The following is a 20188-nucleotide window of genomic DNA, read 5'->3' on the forward strand; positions in this document are numbered from 1 at the left end:
CTCTTTCCTTGGACTGGAAAGTCTACATTAGTATACTTACCCATTTCAATTTTACAAGCAAGAATACTGTTCTGCGTATAGTGAAGTATTTCTTCAATAACATTGAAGGTTTGAATATCCCAGAAGCCATCAATACTCAAGCCAGCAAAAAACTTGTCATTTTTTATATCTGGTCTTCCTCCTCTCCAATTTGTGTATGACAGCATGGTCTTATCAGACCACAGAAGAGAATTATCTAGGGAAGACACGTTTTTTTCTATGTTTAGAGATTAAATGAAGACTTGAATTATAGTTAATATTTCAAACTCAATCGATTTTCTTTCTTCTTTATTTACTATGTAAAAAGTTATATGATTATGTATATCCCTTTAAAGTATTTTCTGACTATAACAGTAAATCATGCTTATTTTTAATTTGGAAAGTACAAATTATAAACATAAAAATTAAAATTTACTTATAATTTCACCATCCTGTAATAGCTTTATGTTTTGTTATTTTTAAATCAAATTTTTCATTTCTCCTGTATATATGTTTAATTACAATGAAAATGAATATAATTATTTAATTTAAAAATTAACACATTACAAAACTAGTGATAGAAATCTCTTCCCTGGACCTAAACCATACACAATTGTGCACATTTATGTCAACTGATTTTTGACAAGGGTGCCAAAACAATTCAATACAAAAGAATAGTCCCTGGGACAACAGGCTATCTACATGCAAAAACATATATGTATGTATGTGTGTGCGCGCGCATGTGTGTGTGTGTGTGTGTGTGTATACATATCAGACCCTTTCCTTTTACCATACAGAAAATTAACTCAAAAATTGATCACAGACCTAAAGGTAAGAGCTAAAACTATAAAACTCTTAGAATAAAACCTAGGAGTATTTCTTCATCACCAGGAATAGGCAAAGCATAGATATGCATAAGTGATAAGAAATAGATAAATTGGACTTCATTAAAATTAAAAAGTTTTTTGTGGGGCGCCTGGGTGGCTCAGTCGGTTAAGCGTCTGCCATCAGCTCAGGTCATGATCCCAGGGTCCTGGGATGGAGCCCCCAGTCAGGCTCACTGCTCAGAGGAAGTCTGCTTGTCCTTCTCCCTCTGCCTCTCCCCCCACCCTTCCCCGCTTGTGATCTCACTTGTTCTCTCAAATAAATAAATGAAATCTTGAAAAAAAAAAGTTTTGTGCTACAAATTCTACTATCAAAGTGATGATGGGGGCGCCTGGCTAGCTCAGTCAGTAGGGCTTATGACTCTTGATCTGGGGGTAGTGAGTGAGAGCTCCATGTTGGGTATAGAGCTTACTAAAAAAAAATAAATAAATAAAGTGATGGAGAAAATATTTACAAATCATTTACTTGACAAGGAACTTATATCCAGAATATATAAAGAATGTTTATAACTCAACAATAAAAAAGACAATTTTAAAATGGGTAAATGATTTGAATAAAGTTTTTTCCAAAGATGATATACAAATAGGAAATAAGCACATGAAATTATGTTTAATATCATTAGTCCTCAGGGAAATGAAATAAAAATGAAGTAAAAACCTCAATTAGATATCACTTCATACCTACTAGGATGGCTATAATCAAAAAAAGAGATAAAAACAAGTGTTGACATAGAACATGGAAAAATTGGAAGGTATGGAAAATGGCATAGCAGCTTAGGAAAACAGTCTGTTAGTTCTTCAAAGGGTTAAAAAAAAGACCCAGCAATTCCTCCCTTCGGTATATACCCAAGATAAATGAATACATACATCTACATGTTCATCGTGGCATTATTCACAACCAAAAAGTGAAAAGAATCTAAATGGTCATCAACTGATGAATGGATAAATTAAGTATGGTATAGCCATACGACAGATGTTATTGTTATTATAACAATGTTATTCAGCCATAACAAGGACTGATACACGCTATGGTGCTACATGTATAAGGCATTACGCTAAGTAGAACAAGCCAGTCACACACAAAAATCACCTATTGTATGATCTCATTTATTTGAAATGTCTAGAATAGGTAATCTGTAGAGACAGAAAATAGATCAGTAGTTGCTGGGAGTTGGGAGAAGGGATAGGGAACGAGGAGGGAATGCTAATGGGTACGGTGTTTCTTTTCGGGGGAGTGATAGCGATACAACCCTTGACCATATTAAAAGCCATTAAGTTGTACACCTTAAATGGCTGGATTCTGTGGTATGGGAATATATCAAAGTTTCTGGAAAAATAAGTCACTAGGCCTATTAAAATTATGAATTGGCATAAAGAGAGATGTCATTATACAGTACACATACCCGTTGTTGTCCTGGTGATTTGTACCTTTCACTGGTGACCACCTTCCAAGGCTGTATACCTAAACATCTAAGTGCAGCAAAGACCCGCTAGAAACGCTGTACGTGTGATCTGGCTCTTGCTTGCTGCTTTCTATCACCTCATGTCTCCCAGGCCCTCTCTCCCTCTCTCCAAATATTTAACTGACAATTTTCTGGCCAATATGATGGGTGATGGTATATTCCTAAAGTTGCTATACAAAACGGCCACTTTTTCACTTGGCTTGAAGCATCTTTCAGTTGACAAATGGCTTCCCTTAATAGTTTCTATTCATGGCCATACTTCTGAAAAGTCAGAACTTAAAAAAAAAACAAAACCCCAAAATAAAATCCTTTGTATCAGTGGTATTATATTTGAATATTATTTAAGTGTATTGACATAATTAAACAAATCTATGGATGTGAATTAAGCCAGTAAGAATTAGATTTAAACCAAATTTTCTATTGCTTGAAACATCTTTCTATATCTCATTCATGTCGATATATTCTAGTAGAAATTTTGTTACTCATACAATTTACAAAAAGAAGCTAAGATGCTTAAAAGGAAGTCTACAGATTTGAAAATGCTTTTCAGAACACAGAATACATTTTCAGTTGTTTCTGATAATATAGATATAACAAAGTATATCAGAAGATAAAACTGAAATCTCTGCATCCTGGGTGTGGTCTCCACTGGTCCCTACAGGAACACTGTCTCCTCAGTCATTTCCGGGTAAAGCCTGGGAACTTTCCACCTACTTTCTCTCCATTTTTTCCCCCTTCTTAATTTTAGGGGTATTCAAGTGTATTTGGAGAAAGGATTTAGACCCATAAGTCCTACTATGATGAACTCATTTTCAACTGGCAACCTAAGTCTTACCTATTGCTTGATAGCTTAATTTTGCTAACTCATCGGCATGCCATAAATATTTAAGAAAAACCTGAGCAACTCTAAAAGAGTCAGGTTAGATAGCAAGGAGAAGGCTATATATTTTTTAAATATTTTATTTATTTATTTGAGAAACAGAGGACAAGCAGGGGGAAGGGCAGAGGGAGAAGCAGACTCTCCACTGAGCAGGGAGCCAGATGTGATGTGTGGGCTCAATCCTATGACAATGGGATCACGACCCGAGCCGAAGGTAGATGCTCAACTGACTAAGCCACCCCCAAGCCGCAAGAAGGCTATTTTTAAAATGGTCATATTTGAGTAATTTAGCTTCTGCCTTTGGCTGTCATTGTCCTGTGCCCCTCAGTAAGGCCCATCCCCCTTTTTTGGCTAAATGTATGCTCTTGATGTGTGATGTCTCAGAGTGACTTTTTTCCTAATTCTAAAACTTCTATGATTTTCAGGACATCTCTAATTGAGTATTTTTCTAAATTGGTCTTATTTATGCTATTATTAGGTCTGTGTTTTAAAACATTTTATAGCAGGGCACCTGGGTAGCTCAGTTGGTGATTGACTCTTGATTTTGGCTCAGGTCATGATCTCAGGGGTGTGGGGTTGAGCTCTGTGTGGGGCTCCTGCTGAGCAGGGAGTCTGCTGGAGATTCTCTCCCTCTCCCTCTTCCCCTCCCCCATCACTGCGTGTGCATGCATGCACGCTCTCTCTCTCCTCTCCCTTTAAAATAAATGAATGAATCTTTAAAAAATTTCATAGCAATTGTACCTTGGACTTGTGGCATTTAGTCCCAACTTCAAATATTCTATCTCATTGTCAGACTGTTTCTCATTTTTCTAACGCATACTCCAAGCCAATGCTGAAAACTCAAAGGAGCAAGATAATAAAAATATAATTCCATTCTCACTCATCCTATATACATGGTAGAGATATAAAGTAGATATTGAAGATTTCTATGGCAGCATGGTCCTTTTCAGTTAGTCTTGAATTGGTAGGAGAGATAGTGGAGAAAGGAAATTATTGTCTACCATTTAACTCTAACCTTGGTGGTAAAGGCATTTGAATGGCAGATTCGAGACACAAAAATTGCCTGGTATTTATATAAGTTCTGCTAAGTACATAATTATAATTTTGTACATTGGTAAACATCTACTTAGAAGACCTATATTTTTGTAGCATGATAAACAAGTAGTTTATAATGAAGTATGAATATAAATAGAGAAAATCAGCAGATTTACAACTTACTTTCATAAGTTATACTTAATGTGACCCATGAAGCCATATTATTGAAGTGCAGAAGTTGCTCTAGAACAAAGTTATTCTCTTCTTCATCTCGAATACTCAGAACATGTGATTTTGGGTCTGTTAAATAAAAAATAGTCAATAGTTTTAATAATTACTTATATAGAACACTTTATTTTGATAGATTTAGAAAATTGTATTTCCCAGCTTAAACTCTAAAACAATATTGGAAAATAAGACAGACATGTAAATTAAAACTATCTGATTGTACTGGGGATCCTGGGTGGGTCAATCAGTTGAGCATCCGACTCTTCGTTTTGGCTAAGGTCATTATCTCAGGGTCATGAGATCCAGCTCCGCATAGGACTCTGTGCTCAGTAGGGAATCTGCTTGAGATTCTCTCCCTCTGCCCTTCCCTCTGTTCCTGCTCTCTCTTTCTCTCAAATGAATAAAGCCTTTTAAAAAACTATCTCATCATACTAAAATGAATAGATTAAGAAGTTTTCAAACATTTTTATGTTATTTTATTTTTTGAGAGAAAAAGAGAGAGCACATGGGAAGAAAAGGACAGAGGAAGAGGAAGAGAGAGAATCTTAAGCAGGCTTCATGCTTAGCCCTTCACAGGGCTTGATCTCACAACTCTGAGACCATGACCTGAGCCAAAATCAAGAGTCAGATGCTTAACCAACTGAGCCACCTGGTACCCGAAACATTTTGATGTTAAATTTGGTCTTACAGAATAGTGTAAAACTAGCTGCTGAATAGAGAATTTAAAACATTGATTCACTTCACTTTTCCCCATTTAAAGCTTATTTTGAATTGGTACAAATTAACCCATTTTAATGATACACTGTCAAAGACTATAATAAACAAAACCTCCTGGATGATCTATATGATAGATCTTCCTTTTCCTTAGAGATCACTCTTTATATTACTGTTTAAAAAGTTTAATATTTCCCAAAGGTGTTCCTCAGGAAATTAGCTGGAGTTTCTCAGAAAAAAACTAGATGGATAAAAGCGTCACAAACATTGGTTAAACAAAGTTAAACTAGTTCATTTATGGCAGTACTTCTTAAAGTATATGCTGATGTACATTTGGTAGTGTTGTTAGACATTAGGAAACAATGGTGGTGTAGTATTTCTCAACCTTGTTCTTTTTCTAAGGATCCTTTTCGTAGACTTTCTCTCAAGACTAATTTCTAAACAGCACACTTTTGGGAATAATGGTTTGATATTTTCCATAGGAACTCCCCACAGTTCACAGGTCCACTGTTTAAAAGTCACAAAACTTCAGTGGATCCCACAGGGAATATCTGAAGAGTCCTAAGAGCTGAGAGTGTGAAATATGCATTTCTTTTTCTTCTTTTTTTTTTGGTTTTTCTTGTTTTTTTTTATAATAATTTTTTATTATGTTATCTTGGTCACCTTACAGTACTTCCCTAGTTTTTGATGTAATGTTCCATGACTCATTATTTGCGTATAACACCCAGTGCACCATGCAATACATGCCCTCCTTAATACCCATCGCCGGCCTATCCCAATCCCCACCCCCTCCCCTCCAAAACCCTCAGTTTGTTTCCCAGAGTCCATAGTCTCTCATGGTTCATTCCCCCTTCTGTTTACCCCCTTTCATTCTTTCCTTCCTTTTCCTTCCGATCTCCCTGATATTCCTTATGTACCACAAATGAGTAAAACCATATGATAATTTTCTTTCTCTGCTTGACTTATTTCACTTAGCATAATCTCCTCCAGTCCCGTCCATGTTGCTGCAAATGTTGTGTAATTGTTCTTTCTGATGGCTGAGTAATATTCCATTGTATATATGGACCACATCTTCTTAATCCAGTCATTTGTTGAAGGGCATTTCTTTTAAGCAGAGCTGCTTCTTTGCTTTTGACTTCTTAGCTGAGCTTTCAACCACCCAAATTCACCTGTTTTCACTTTGCCCACAGTTTAGCTTGGTTTAATATCCAGTTCTCTGCCTGCGAGAGTCATTTCTTTTCCTTTTTAAGTAGAACTCATTTTGTTTACACATGTAAAGACAGACTAGCTCTCTAGTGGGTAGATAAAGAAGTAATTCTTATATTCTCCATTTTAACTAAACACAAATTTTAATACAACAAAAACCAATAATAACAAATTATTTAATTTGTTTAATTTAATAATTTATTTAATACAACAAAAACAAATGATAAAAAAATAAATTTTTTGTTGATAATGTAGAAATTAGGAGATGAATGTTTTTGAGATATAGTGCTATTAGAAATATTTATAACACACTCAGGTGAGACCTGTTTTTTAATGAACATATATATAATGGCCACATAAGATACTTACTCAGTTTCTGGCATTTAGAATGAACTTCATCTGGTTTGGCCGTATATTCAGTCTTTGCTATTATGAAATTGTAGCAAGAGTTCTGAAATGGTATCCATGGAGTAAATAGAACAGGGGATGGACATTGAACATTGTCAAATGCTTTGACCTCTTTTTCAGTCTCATCTAAAAAAAAGACAAGGGTACGAATCCTAACCTTAGACATAAATGTTAAATCCTGTTCATGGCAATTAGGCTTGATTTGTAGGGAATATTCAGGAAGCCAATAAATAATAGCCTGATGATGCTTGCTCTGTTTATACTCAAATATAATGTGACCTCTTAACTGGGTTTCTGTAGGAAGGAATTTATTTAACACAATTTCTTTCCCCTGCTGTGGAGTGAGTGGGAGGATATAAAACATGAGATGCTATTAGGTTAAATGTGGTTTCTCTCTTCCTGTATCATCAAACCTCAAATACAAGGAGCAACCTCAAAGACAATACAAAGATATTAATAATGGGCACCTAACGATAACTTTGGGAACTCATCTTTAAATTCCTGGTTATTGATAACTTCTCTAATTTTAGAGGTACATTTTATTTTTTATTTATTTTTTAAAGGTACCTTTTAATGAAATACGTGCTGTTCTAAGTTGTTGCTTTAATGAAAGCAAACAAATAGTTGAAAATCTGACATCTAGAAAATCTGTTTTTTTAAAAAATTCTTATGAAAAAGCCATACATTTAAGAAGATCCAAATATAGATATGCTCTACTCAAAGCCAATCAAACAGATTTAATATGCAGTAGAGACCATTCAGAACCTCTCCTAGCCCACAACTCCCTTTGTCTGGAACGTAGATATATCTTCTTTCTACTGCAAAAGCACAAATGTGGGCCCCTAGCAGTTGTAAAACCACTTTCCTCTGACTAGGCTAGAGATCGCATACCTTACCCAGCTGGGTACATCAGGTTCTCTCTAAAATTTGGAAAGTGGAATTCAGGGATAGTCAATTCCTCTCCAGTTACAGCTATAATCGAAATCTACCCAGGTGCCATGTTTCACCACGTGCAGAGAGAAGCAGAAGGGGTATGTGGGAGACAGAATCTCTGGGTTCCTGATTCCGTTCAGTTTCTGATTCCCATTCTCATGAAGCTCAGCTATATCCTCATTTTTGAGGATATAAATTTCCCTTTTGGCTTAAATTAACTTGAGCTTGTTACTGTTACTTACAAACAAGTGAATCTTAACAATGACTCTTAAAAAGAAATGGTAGTTGTTGATAAGAATTACCAAAAAACTTCCTACAAATAGTTTCCTATAGATTATAAACACAAAATATAGATACAAAATGAGGTTAATAGGGACTTAAAACTGAAAGGTCAAGTAACATTGTCAGCTGACAAAAATAAAGATATAACATGTCTAAAATAAATCAATGACAAAGTACTCAATATATAATAATTCTACCCGAATACAAATTTTCACAACAAATTTTGTTGTAAAAAAGGACATAATTATAATTTCAAAACCAGATTTTACAAAACTACTCCCCATAAATCTCACTATTCATGAGACTGATAATAATTTAAGAACCAAAATATTTAAAATTAGCATACTTCCTGGATAGTAGCAAATAGCACCTGATTGTGTACGATCACAATCAGATGTTTTCCAGAATCCATCAGTGTCTAATATTACACAGTCTTCAAGTTGCTCATTATTTTCAGCCCAGCGACTAAATTGAATATGTTTCCCATCTGACCAACCGAAGTTGAGTTCATCCTGTAAGCAGCAGAAATACATCTCAAGTAGCAATACTTTATGTTATCCCTTTTGAATTATTTTGTCCCCCGTAGTCAATCTAATGACTTTTAATTTTACCTTATATTTAACACACAGTTACATAGCACTTACCATGTGCCAGGCACAGTTGTAAGTGCTTTGCAAATATTAACTTACTTAATCTTTGTAACAACCATATGAGATAAGAACTACTGTACCATTTCACAGATGAGAAACTAAAGGCATGTAATGTGTGCCAAGTCCCACAGAATATACACCACAGTGCTGGGATTCTACTCCAGGCCATCAGACACTAGAGTCTATGGTCTGAGCCAATACACTGGGCTGCCTCACACACAATTGGAACTGTTGGGTGTTGGAAGTCAAAGAAACAACATGCAGTAGTGGAAAGAACATGGACTCTGGAGCTAAGCATATCTAGTTTGGAATTCTGGTTTAGTCATGTATTAGTTTTTGATTTGAGTTTACCTTGCCAAGTTTCCATCCCCCCAGCTAATAAATGAATGTGACACTTAACCTCAGGGCTGGAATTAGTGAGGTGATGTGTAAAACACACAATGGTCAGCCGGTACAGGAAGAGCTACATAAATGTTAGCTCCCTTCTTCTTAACCCTGGCTTGGGCCTTGTGGATTTCACACTGTTTTTACACTTGTCTTTATGGAGAAGTTTCCTCATTCACTATATTCTATTGTGCAGTAAAAGTAGTAAAAGTCTGTGAACATCCATCTTTACACCCTAACAAGGGCCTGACCACCCACCTATGTTGAAAGAGGCTTTACAGAATAGGTACAAAGTCCAGGGGATGGATTGTGGGGTACAGACCTGTTTGAGCTTCCCCATGGTGCTGCCAGAGCACCAGACCTTATACATTGACCCAATGAACTAAGCTGTCCTGAGGCCCAAGGCCATTTTGCATCACTGGTTTATTTGGAATATTGGGTAAAGGCCACACACATTATCCTTAGTGAACCATAAATAACAAACATGTTTAAACTTCAACACCACCAACTGTTTCATTCTGAACCTGTTCTCCACCAGGGTTCCAGTTGTAACTTTGCAGCCAGTTAATCCCTAAGCCCTGTGGCCTCTAATGTGGCCCTTTGGCCACGTGATGTTGCTTGTACTTGGTATTACCCTGGATTCCTTCACCTTTGTTGCACTCACAACTAACCCAGGTACCTGGGCCTTTGGAACTTCTATTCCTTGTAGATAAATCCCTGCACCCTCTATCTCTTTGCTGAATACCCTCTCTCTTTATTAAGACTGTAAGTATCCCTTTATGAAATTCTTGACCTTAATTAAAACCTGTCTTTTCTAAGGGAATGATGTCCTTTCAATACCCACAAGGGAAGGCTGTTTATTTTTCCATTCTCAGATACCACAGGGCTATGAGAATGGAATAGGTATTTTTATCTCCTTCAGTTATTCCCAGATTCCTTGCCTCTTCCTGGCATTCACTTAGGACTTGCCCTCCGTGCTCCTCCCTGACATTCACTAAGCTGATGCCCCATGTCTTGCTCTGTCCTCCTGGTCCTACTATTGACTTATGGACATTCATGTTCACGTGGATGGCTCACCAGTTCCCCAGCCTTCTTGACTTCCTCTATGTCTATGTAGTTCTACTTCTACGTATTTAAGTGACCTGCTGCCACAGCCACACTCTGGACTTTATACAACCCAAAACTGCGGCAGGCCTTAGTTCAGGCCAACAACAGCTTCTGCATGAATTTCTACAAGAAAGCTCTAGATTGCTCACTTTCTTACCCACTCTCTGCCAATATAATTCTTCTTAAGTAAAAATCTGTTATTGTTACTACCATGTTTAAAATCTTTCAATATCCTTCCATTGCTTTCAATGTAAAGTTTTATTTATTTGTATCCTGTCATGTTCCAAAGATTAAAGGCAGTTTATGCAGATATGTAATAAACCTGTTCAAGAGTGAAAGGAAAAAGAGAAACATAGGTGAAGACTGAAAATAGGATAAGAGGGAGCCTGGGTGGCTCAGTTGGTTGAGCATCTGCCCTCAGCTCAGGTCACGATCCCAAGGTCCTGGCACTGAGTCCCACACGGGGCTCCCTACTCAGCGGGGAGACAGCTCCTCCCTCTTCCTCTGCCCCTCCCCTGGTTTGTGCTCTGCTGTCTTTCGCAGGCGCGCTCTCTCTCTCTCTCTCTCTCTCTCTCTCTCTCTCTCTCGCTAATAAATAAATAAATAAATAAATAAATAAATAAATAAATAAATAAAATCTTAAAAAAAAAGGAAAATAGGATAAGAAACAAGATCAAAATCCTTAAGTGGTGAAAATAAGTTAAAAAATGGTATGATCCCAAATGTCTTAAAATAATACATGTGTACACAGAAAAAATCCTTGAGAGATATATACCAAATTATTAAATCATATTTATTACTAGGTACTGGGATTATAGGTGATTTTAATTTTCTTTTAAAAAAATTTACTATAGGGGCACCTGGGTGGCTCAGTCAGTTGAGCATCTGACTCTTGATTTCTGCTCAGGTCATGATCTTAGGATTGTGAGACGGAGCCCTACATCGGGCTCTGCACTGGGTGTGGAGTCTGCTCAGGATTCTCTCTCTCCCTCTCTCTCTAGGCCCTCTGCCGCCCCTACCCCCACCCCTCGACTCAACCCTATCTGATTTTTAGATTCTTTTCTTCCTCTCTTCTTTTCGTTGGCTGGGGAGACATGGCAGTTCCTGATTCCCACTCAGTCTTTAACTAGAATAAAAAGAAGTGCTCAGTTACATATGTCCACTAGAACTTTTTCTTAATCTAAACAATAAGGCACCAGATCTTTCAATAGTAGAAAGATGATGGGCCCTAAAAATGACACACTTCATGAAATTTACTCACTGGAGTAAGATTTTACAATCTCCAGGTTCTTTTAGTCTGATATGAGAAATGCTGTGTGCAACAAAAATTTCACATTCCATCACCCAATCCTGGCAGTCGGGACTGAAAACTTACATCTTGACTGGAGAGTCCAATCCATAAAGAAGAGTTATGCAGAACCGTCTGCACAGTTAGGAACGCCTGCTGGTAAGGGTCGGTGATGCTCACCAGGTGCATGTTATCTTTCTGACACTCCCGTAGAGCGTCAAACCAAGTCATAGTCTTCAGGATGATTTTGTACAGATTATTTAGATACTTTACTGTGTCTGAAGTATTCTGCAAAGTCTGTTTGCTTCCAACTTCTGTGTGTAAAAAAAAAAAACATAAAAAAATCACCCACTCTGCAAGTCATGGTACGTTTCTTCAAGTTTCTCCACAATGACGACTTCAGATATTACTTATCTATTCATTTATTTTAGATTTTGGTTAGAAGAACTAGGTATGTCTTCCTGTATACCTTAGGTGAAAGTGTGAGCCACAGCACTTGTTTTCTAAAATTAGAACAAAATTCTGTTTTTGTTGATCTGAGTTAAGAAGGAAAAAAGGTATAAGTAAAAGTAGCCTGCAATAAGATTACCATTTCAGGTTGGTGTCAAATACCTCTTTTGTTTAAACTCCTTCAACAAGAGAAAGTGTTAGGTGTTGCCTTACAAAGTTTTCATCTGGGAGAGCTCCAAGGAAAAAAGTGTACAAAGAGGCTGTATCGAACTATTGCTTTACAGTACTTCTCTGAATAAAGCAGTTACTAAACAGTATGGGACAAATGACCATAGTTTAATTTAACAAACATTTCTTTAGAAGCGCATGGATTATCTACTTGAGGCTCTCATTACATGACAAAGTTTCTTTTTTAATCATGCGTTAAAAACATTGTACTCAATGAAAACAATGTAATACCTTCTAAAAATATCTTTTTGAGAATATGGATGATTCTTATTTTTAAGTGCACGTTTTATTTTTATTTGGGTTACAGCAAGGTATACACAGTGATCCATTTATAATGCTTCACACCTTTGTGTGTGTGTGCGTGTGTGATAAACTTAATTGTGAATGTTTACTAAAGTCAATTGAAAACATTACTTTTTCTCCTTCCTCCAAGATAGAAAGTAACAACTGAAAAATGTCAAAGTAGAAAAAAGAACAAATTTCAACCATAACTTACTATAATTAGACAACTCCTATTAACAAATTTCATCTGATACTTAATTTTGATATTTAATTAAGTAAAACAATGATAATTGAAAAAAATCAGATTCCATTTGAGATAATCCGACTCACTGAACCAATATGGATTTAGCCACGCATGCTGAAATTTTAGGGAAGCTATGTTTACAAATTAATATTAATTCATTTATAAGATTTTTGTGAAAAAATACTGCATGTATATAGCAGCATAAAGTACCACAGTTATCTAGATAATAATTTATACCTGAATATTTCTGACAGAGAGACAGAGTGTGGTGTTCACTGCAGGAAGTAAAATTCCATGTCCCAGTATAAGGTGACTTTTGGAGGTTGAGTATTAGAGCACAGTGGTATTGGGACTCTTCCTCGAAAATCTAAACAAAAACGCAAACATGTACAAACAACCATGAAACTACAACTGTCTGAAGATCCTAATAGGAGAACTTTATATTCCAAATTGGATTTTTCCTGTAAAAAATTCCATTAAAGAGCTGACCATGAAATCACAAGAAAACCCTCAAAAATTTCCAAAACATGGGAAAAGGGCAACTGACTTTGGAAATTATAAAACAAAACAGTGGCAATATTATTAAATATAAATTCCAAACAGATAAAGAAAAACTGGTAAAAGTAAGATGAAAACACAATTATAGTGATATTTAACACTCTGCTATCATTCTTCTCATTTCAAAGCAAAAAAGTAATGATTATTAATACAATTTATTAGATGTTTATAAAAGTTTTATGATTGACAAGCTGTAGATACTGCACAGTAGAGAACTCACCTTAAAGCTTTAATCCTATACTAGTCACTATAAAAACATCCATAAATAAAAATATCTATTTAGATTTCATTCTCTGACCACAAATCAATAATACTAGATATAAAATTTATTCAAAGTATATTTTTCTTGTATTTTTGTATGTTTGAAACACATCACACACTTAGAAAAATAAGACACGTAAGCTTACCCCAAGAGCTATCGATTTTTTTAAAAACACATATATCCATGCTACATAATCAACACTGCACCAAAAATGAAACAAAATAATTCTAGTTAAGAATAATATGAGGACTATCACAAGGGATATGAGTAAAACTTTTTATAGAGGCAAACATGTATTCTTCTTCTTCTTATGTTTTTTGAGTATAGTTGACACACAATGTTACATTAGTTTCAGGTGTACAACATAGTGATCCAGCTTCCCTATACGTTATGCTTTGCTCACCCCAAGTGTAGCTACCCTCTGTCACCATGCAATCCAATTACAATATCATTGACTATATTCTCCATGCTGTGACTTTTATTCCTGTGACTTATTTATTCTGTAATTGGAAGCCTGTATTTCCCTCCCCCACTTCCCTCTGGCAGCCGTAAGTTTGTTCTCTGTATTTATAGGTCTGATTCTGCTTTTTGTCTGTTTATTCATTTGTTTTGTTTTTTCACATGGATGTTTCCCACATGAGTGAAATAAGGTGGTATTTGTATTTCTCAGTCTGACTTATTTCACTGAACATAATACCTCCAGGTCCATTCATGTTGTTGCAAATGGCAAGACCTCATCCATTTTTATGGTTGTGTAATATTTCTCTGTGTGTGTGTACCACATTTTCCTTATCCATTCTCTATCAATGGATACTTAGGTTGCCTTCATATCTTGGCTATTGTAAATAATGCTGCAATAAACATAGGGGTGTATATATCTTTTTGAATTAGTGTTTTCATTTTCTCTGGGTAAATACACAGTAGTGGAGTTATGCAAATATGAATATTAAATATATTCTGTTTTTTAAAAGAAAGATGAACTAAGAATTGAATACAGGAGATTAGAAAATGAACAAAAATATAACTCTAAAAAAACAGGATAGAAAAATTTAGTAATATTTGCAAATATATCTGAAGCAATAGAAGTAGAAGGTGGAGAAGAGGGAGGAGAAAACCAATAGATACCAGTTTTGTAAAAATCTGAATAAGAAAAAATAAAAGCACAATCAAAATAAGGTATGGAGATTTAAAAAGATAATAGCACACACAATTTTATTCTAATATATTTGAAAATCTATGGGGCGCCTGGGTGGCACAGCGGATTGGGTGTCTGCCTTCGGCTCAGGGCGTGATTCCGGCGTTATGGGATCGAGCCCCACATCAGGCTCCTCTGCTATGAGCCTGCTTCTTCCTCTCCCATTCCCCCTGCCGTGTTCCCTCTCTCGCTGGCTGTCTCTATCTCTGTCGAATAAATAAATAAAATCTTTAAAAAAAAAAAAAGAAAATCTAAATGAGGGGCACCTAGCTGGCTCAGTCAGAAGAGTGTGAAACTCTTGATCGTGGGGTCATGAGTTCGAGCCCACATGGGGTGTAGCGATAACTTAAGTAACTTTAAAAAAACCTTAAAAAACCCCTAAAATCCAAATGAAATAGGCAACTTAATCTTGAAAAGTACAAATTAGCATAATTGTTATAAGGAGAAGCAGAAACGTCAAAATGTACAAGTAACTTCAGAGGAAATTGAAAATTAATACTAATAGTTCATTTTAAGAGCTATGTGTCAGATAGCTAAAAGCTTTAAATGAATTATCTTATGTAATCCTCACATTGTATGGTCGGTATAATAGTATCAGAAGTTACAGATGAGAAATTGAGACTGAAGAAAACTACGTGAACTTCCAAAGACATACTAAATGGCTGAATGGAATTCAAACCCAGACAATGGGACTCTGGAGTTTAGACGCTCAACCACTGCACCAAATCCCTTTATTATTAAAGAATGATCTCTGAAAAGGGTTCTAGCATCACTTTGTAGGTAATTTCTTCAAACTTTCAGGGATAGATAATTATCCAGCCTGAGTCATAATTTAAAAACACAAAGGCAGAAAGCTAGCCAATTTATCTTATGAAGCTGACATCATCGGAAAAAAAATCAGACAATATAGCATAAAAAATTAACTCTATGAACAGAGATGAAAACATTCCTAAATACAATTCTAATAAGTCCCATTCAGTATAATAGTAAAATAATAATCCATTCAGAGCAACTAGGTTTTATGATAAGGTGAAGATGGTTTAATATAAATATATGACAATTTTAGTAGATGCTGGAAATAAGCTTCAGAAAATTCAGTACTTACTCCTGAATGAAAGTTCTAAATAAGCTAGTTATAGAATCATATAACTTAAACAGAGTTGGCATTGGGGCACCTGGGTGGCTCAGTCTGTTAAAAGTGGACTCTTGATCTCAGCTCGGGTCTTGATCTCAGGGTCATGAGTTCAAGCCCCATGTCAGGCTCTGCGCTAGGCGTGGAGCCTACTTAAAAAAAAAAAAAAACTAACTAAAAAACTAAAAACACAGACAAACAAAAAACTCCAAAGAGTTGGCATCATATATGACAATGAGAGACTGCAGACAGTCCTACAAAATCCAGATCAAGTCTAGGATGATGGCTATTTCTTCTGGTACTACCACAGTTCTGGAAGTCCTACCATATGTATTGAAGCATGAACTGGTATTTGAAGATTATGATTATCTAATTAGGAACCCCCCAAAAATCTAGTGAAAAACTCTGAGAATAAGAGATTTATTAAGATGGCCTATGAAATAAATATATAAAAATATTCAAACAATAGCTTTCTACATGTCAGTGAGAAAATCAAGAAAAAACCTGCCATTCTTAAAGGCAATGAAACAGAACTACAAAAACTTCACTGAGGGCTCTAAAGGAAGCCTTGAATAAATGGATATACTACACCATATTCTTGAATTGAAAGATAATAAAAAGATGTTAATTCTCCCTAAAATGTTGTCAAAATCTCATCAGAAGTATTTTATTTAATTGTTTTGGTTGGAGATTGACCAAATAACTATAGTTTGGAAGAATGGACAAGAATAGCTAAAACTATTTTTTAAAGGTATATATAAAGGATAACTATTCTTATTATATTTTTTAAATATCCAAAATTATAGTATTTAGATCAGTGTCTTAGCTATATAAGAGTATATCTCATACACACACGCACTCAATATATGATAAAGGAGGCATTCTATATTACTTTTAACAAATGGAAGTATATGCAATAAATGATGTTAGACAAGATAGAGAAAAGCATTTAGTATTCACTGACAACATATACCACATATCACGGCTCTATCATGCTCTCAGGAAAAAAAGGCAAAGAAAATATACACATATATTTAACTAACATTTATATGATGAACTTTCTAACCTAAAAGAAATGGAGGAGAAAAGGGAAATAGATTTGAATGTATACATGTACAAAAAATCAAAACCTATTCCTATATTTTTGGTATTCAGCATTTAAGAAAAAACCTACAGGAATATTTTTAATAAATAGAGTCAGCATGTTTAATATTTACATAGTTATAAAATCTATAAGAAACACATGAAGGCAAAAAAAAAAGAAATACATGAAGTCTTTGATAAATATTGGCAAAGAAAAAGAACATTCATACTTCATGAAATTCAAATTACTATTGAACTTATAGAAGTTTGTTTTCATTAGATATCAGAGAAATACAAACAAAAATATGATTGATATATTTAAATTACAAAATTAGCAAAAAATTTTTTGAAGACAATGATCCTTACAGGCAGCATTGTAAAGAAGCTAAGGACACTGGTTCTGAAGACTCATGGACCTAGACTTGAATGTGGACTGCATGCGTGCCTGCATGACTGGGGGCAAGTTACATGAGTCCTGTTTCTACATTTCTTAGAGGCGGAGTAACAGACCTTTTCACATCTACCGTGCAGATTAAACGAAATAATGCATATGATACATTAGCAAAGTCCCTGACACATATTAGCTGCTCAACAATTGTTAGAAATTATTAATATGCTGGTATGGATAGAATGGCAATCAATACATTACAGACAAAAACATAAACTCAAAAGCCTTTCTGGAAAGCATTTGGTGATCAGAGCTTTATAACTACTTATATCTTTCGACCTGGCTATCAACTTCTAAAATCTATCTTAAGGAGGTAATCTGAAATATAACCAAAGATTATACACAAAAATGTTCACTGTAGCACTCTTTATGATTATGCAAAAATGAAAACAGCCTGAATACTCAGCACTGGTTAGATAAATGATAGCATACCTATCAAGAAATACTGTGCAACTATCAAAATGCTTATCAAGTACATCTTTTAATGGTATAAGAAACTATTTATGATACAATACTAAATTAGAAAAGCAGAATACAAGATCTTATCTATGTCAGAAAGATAATATATGAAAAATTCCTAGAAGAAACAACGCTGAAATACTTAATGTGATTTCTTAGATTAAGGTTCAAATATGGTTTGAGACTCATTTAGTTGACTCACATATGTGATAATGAAATTGGATAAGATAGGACAAGGAGAATAGACTAGATAGAGTAGAATAGAATAGAAAGAAAATATCAGTGTGCATACCCTGTAAGGGTAAGTATTGTTTCCTGAAACATCTGTTTCAATTCAATATTATATTTTTATTCATGTACTAAATAGTAATTTAAATGTATTTCTTACTACGAGTTATGGGTAAAAGTTTAAAAGTTCCTGGCCTAAGTGGGATCAGGGTTGATAGTTTTCTTTATTGTGCTTACTCTTCTACAACTCTCAAATTTTCTATAATGACCAAGCATTATTTTAATATTTACTTTGTACATAATTACGCATGACTCAGAGATCCCTTTGCCACCAACATCTACCTTGGGCAAAGCTATATTGCATCAGGAACATCAGCTGATTATTGTCTAGGGCGTATCTTTGGAATCTGAGTTTAAAGTTAATTTCTTCATCTTTGCCACTGTGCGAAATGTGGTCTGTATCCAGAAAATAGGGAGGACAGAAGCAGTGGGCAGCAGAATCATGGTTTAGGGTAATTATTGTTAATATGATACTTTTTCCCCTTTCGAAAAATGATCACTCATCACCAATTTTGTACTGTTGACCTCAGGAGACAGCCTCAAATCCCAAAATGTTAAGTAAAGCACTTAAATTTTTTTCTATTTTCATCTCACTATTCGATGGCTTTCTGTGGTTGTGAAATAAGTGCTGTAGAGTCTGGAGCTACTGTGAAAACCTGGGGCACCTGCTTGAATGCCGGGGAACTCCTGTTGCTCTTCTTGGGACAGTCTTCCTGAGATGGAATTCATGTGTGGTACAATTCACCCATTTAAAGCACACTTTCTATAGTTCTTATCATCTTCAATTGTGCAAACACCACCCCCAACCAATTTTAGAACATTTTTACCACCCCAAAAAGAAATGCCATACCCTTTAGGCATCACCGCCAATCCTTCCTTTCTCCTTAGCCTCTGGCAACCACTAACCTACATTTTATCTTTGAAGACGTGCCTGCTCTGAACATTTCACATAAGTGGACTCATAAAATAGACCCTGTTCTTTTTTTTTTTTTTTAAAGATTTTATTTATTTATTTGACAGAGATAGAGACAGCCAGCGAGAGAGGGAACACAAGAAGGGGGAGTGGGAGAGGAAGAAGCAGGCTCATAGCAGAGGAGCCTGATGTGGGGCTCGATCCCATAACGCCAGGATCACGCCCTGAGCCGAAGGCAGACGCCTAACCGCTGTGCCACCCAGGCGCCCCCATAAAATAGACCCTGTTCTTAATCCAGTAACTTATAGAAGACTTGGGTGTTTCACAGAGCTATATAGATTTTTTTTTTTTTTAGAGAGAGAGCAAGTGCACACATATATGCACATAAGCAGAAGTGGGGAGAGTGGGCAGAGGGAAAGGGAGAGAGAATCCTAAGCAGCCTTCACGCCCAGCAAGAGCCTAAGGCAGGGCTTGATCTCACAACCCTGAGACCATGACCTGAGCTGAAATAGAGTCTGATGTCAACCAACTGAGCCACCCAGATGCCCTAAGCTATATAGATTTCTGATTAAAAAAACTTACATGTGTTGGTATTTTCAGCCTTCCACCAACTAATAATGGATGAAAGTTACTGTATGTCAGCTCTCTGTTATCCGTCCATTTGTTTATCCTTTCATAGGCAGTCCAGCGCAAACCAATCCATAAAGTAGCCTCCATATCCGGAAGCAAGGATGTAATAAAATCTGTCAGAAAGAGATTTTTTTAAAGCATTTGACTTATTCAAATTAAAGATACACTAAAATTGTCAATGAATACCTCTTGCTTATCTACAAAGATACTCTTTCACCTATTCTATAACAAAGTAGTTTAACAAGATTTTAAAAATATGCTAATTCCCCCAAGCCTCTCAGAACTAATTTGGCCCCCAGATCAGAATAAAACATGTTCCAAAACAATTCCATTACCTTGTTCTCTCTGGCTCAGCACCGAAGGAAGGGTGCCACCATAGGTGCGACATGTATCACTCGCTTGGGAAAATGTGAGAGATTTCGGTTTGATTTTTAGAAAACACTGCAAACAAAAACCACATATGAAGCATTAGATTCCAGGCACAGGGAAGCTCACATAGGAAGTAAACACCTCATCTGTTAGAGGGCTGCTAATTT

General features: G+C 35.7%; 1 protein-coding gene across 2 annotated transcripts in view; it reads right to left on the reverse strand.

The window, feature by feature from the left end:
* Positions 1-20188, reverse strand: part of LOC123781597 (CD302 antigen) — a 120904-nt gene that overhangs the window by 46820 nt on the left and 53896 nt on the right. For both annotated transcript variants that reach the window (XM_045781221.2, XM_045781215.2), the window contains exons 22-29: positions 19988-20093; positions 19605-19765; positions 12922-13051; positions 11568-11794; positions 8398-8563; positions 6798-6962; positions 4464-4580; positions 41-235 (exon numbers count right to left, since the gene is read on the reverse strand). In XM_045781221.2, coding sequence (XP_045637177.2) covers positions 41-235; positions 4464-4580; positions 6798-6962; positions 8398-8563; positions 11568-11794; positions 12922-13051; positions 19605-19765; positions 19988-20093 — 1267 coding nt within the window. The remainder of the gene's footprint in view (positions 1-40; positions 236-4463; positions 4581-6797; positions 6963-8397; positions 8564-11567; positions 11795-12921; positions 13052-19604; positions 19766-19987; positions 20094-20188) is intronic.

The sequence above is a fragment of the Ursus americanus genome, chromosome 1 (genome assembly GCF_024610735.1).
Source record: "Ursus americanus isolate L20-20 chromosome 1, mUrsAme1.1.p, whole genome shotgun sequence".
NCBI lineage: Eukaryota > Metazoa > Chordata > Mammalia > Carnivora > Ursidae > Ursus > Ursus americanus.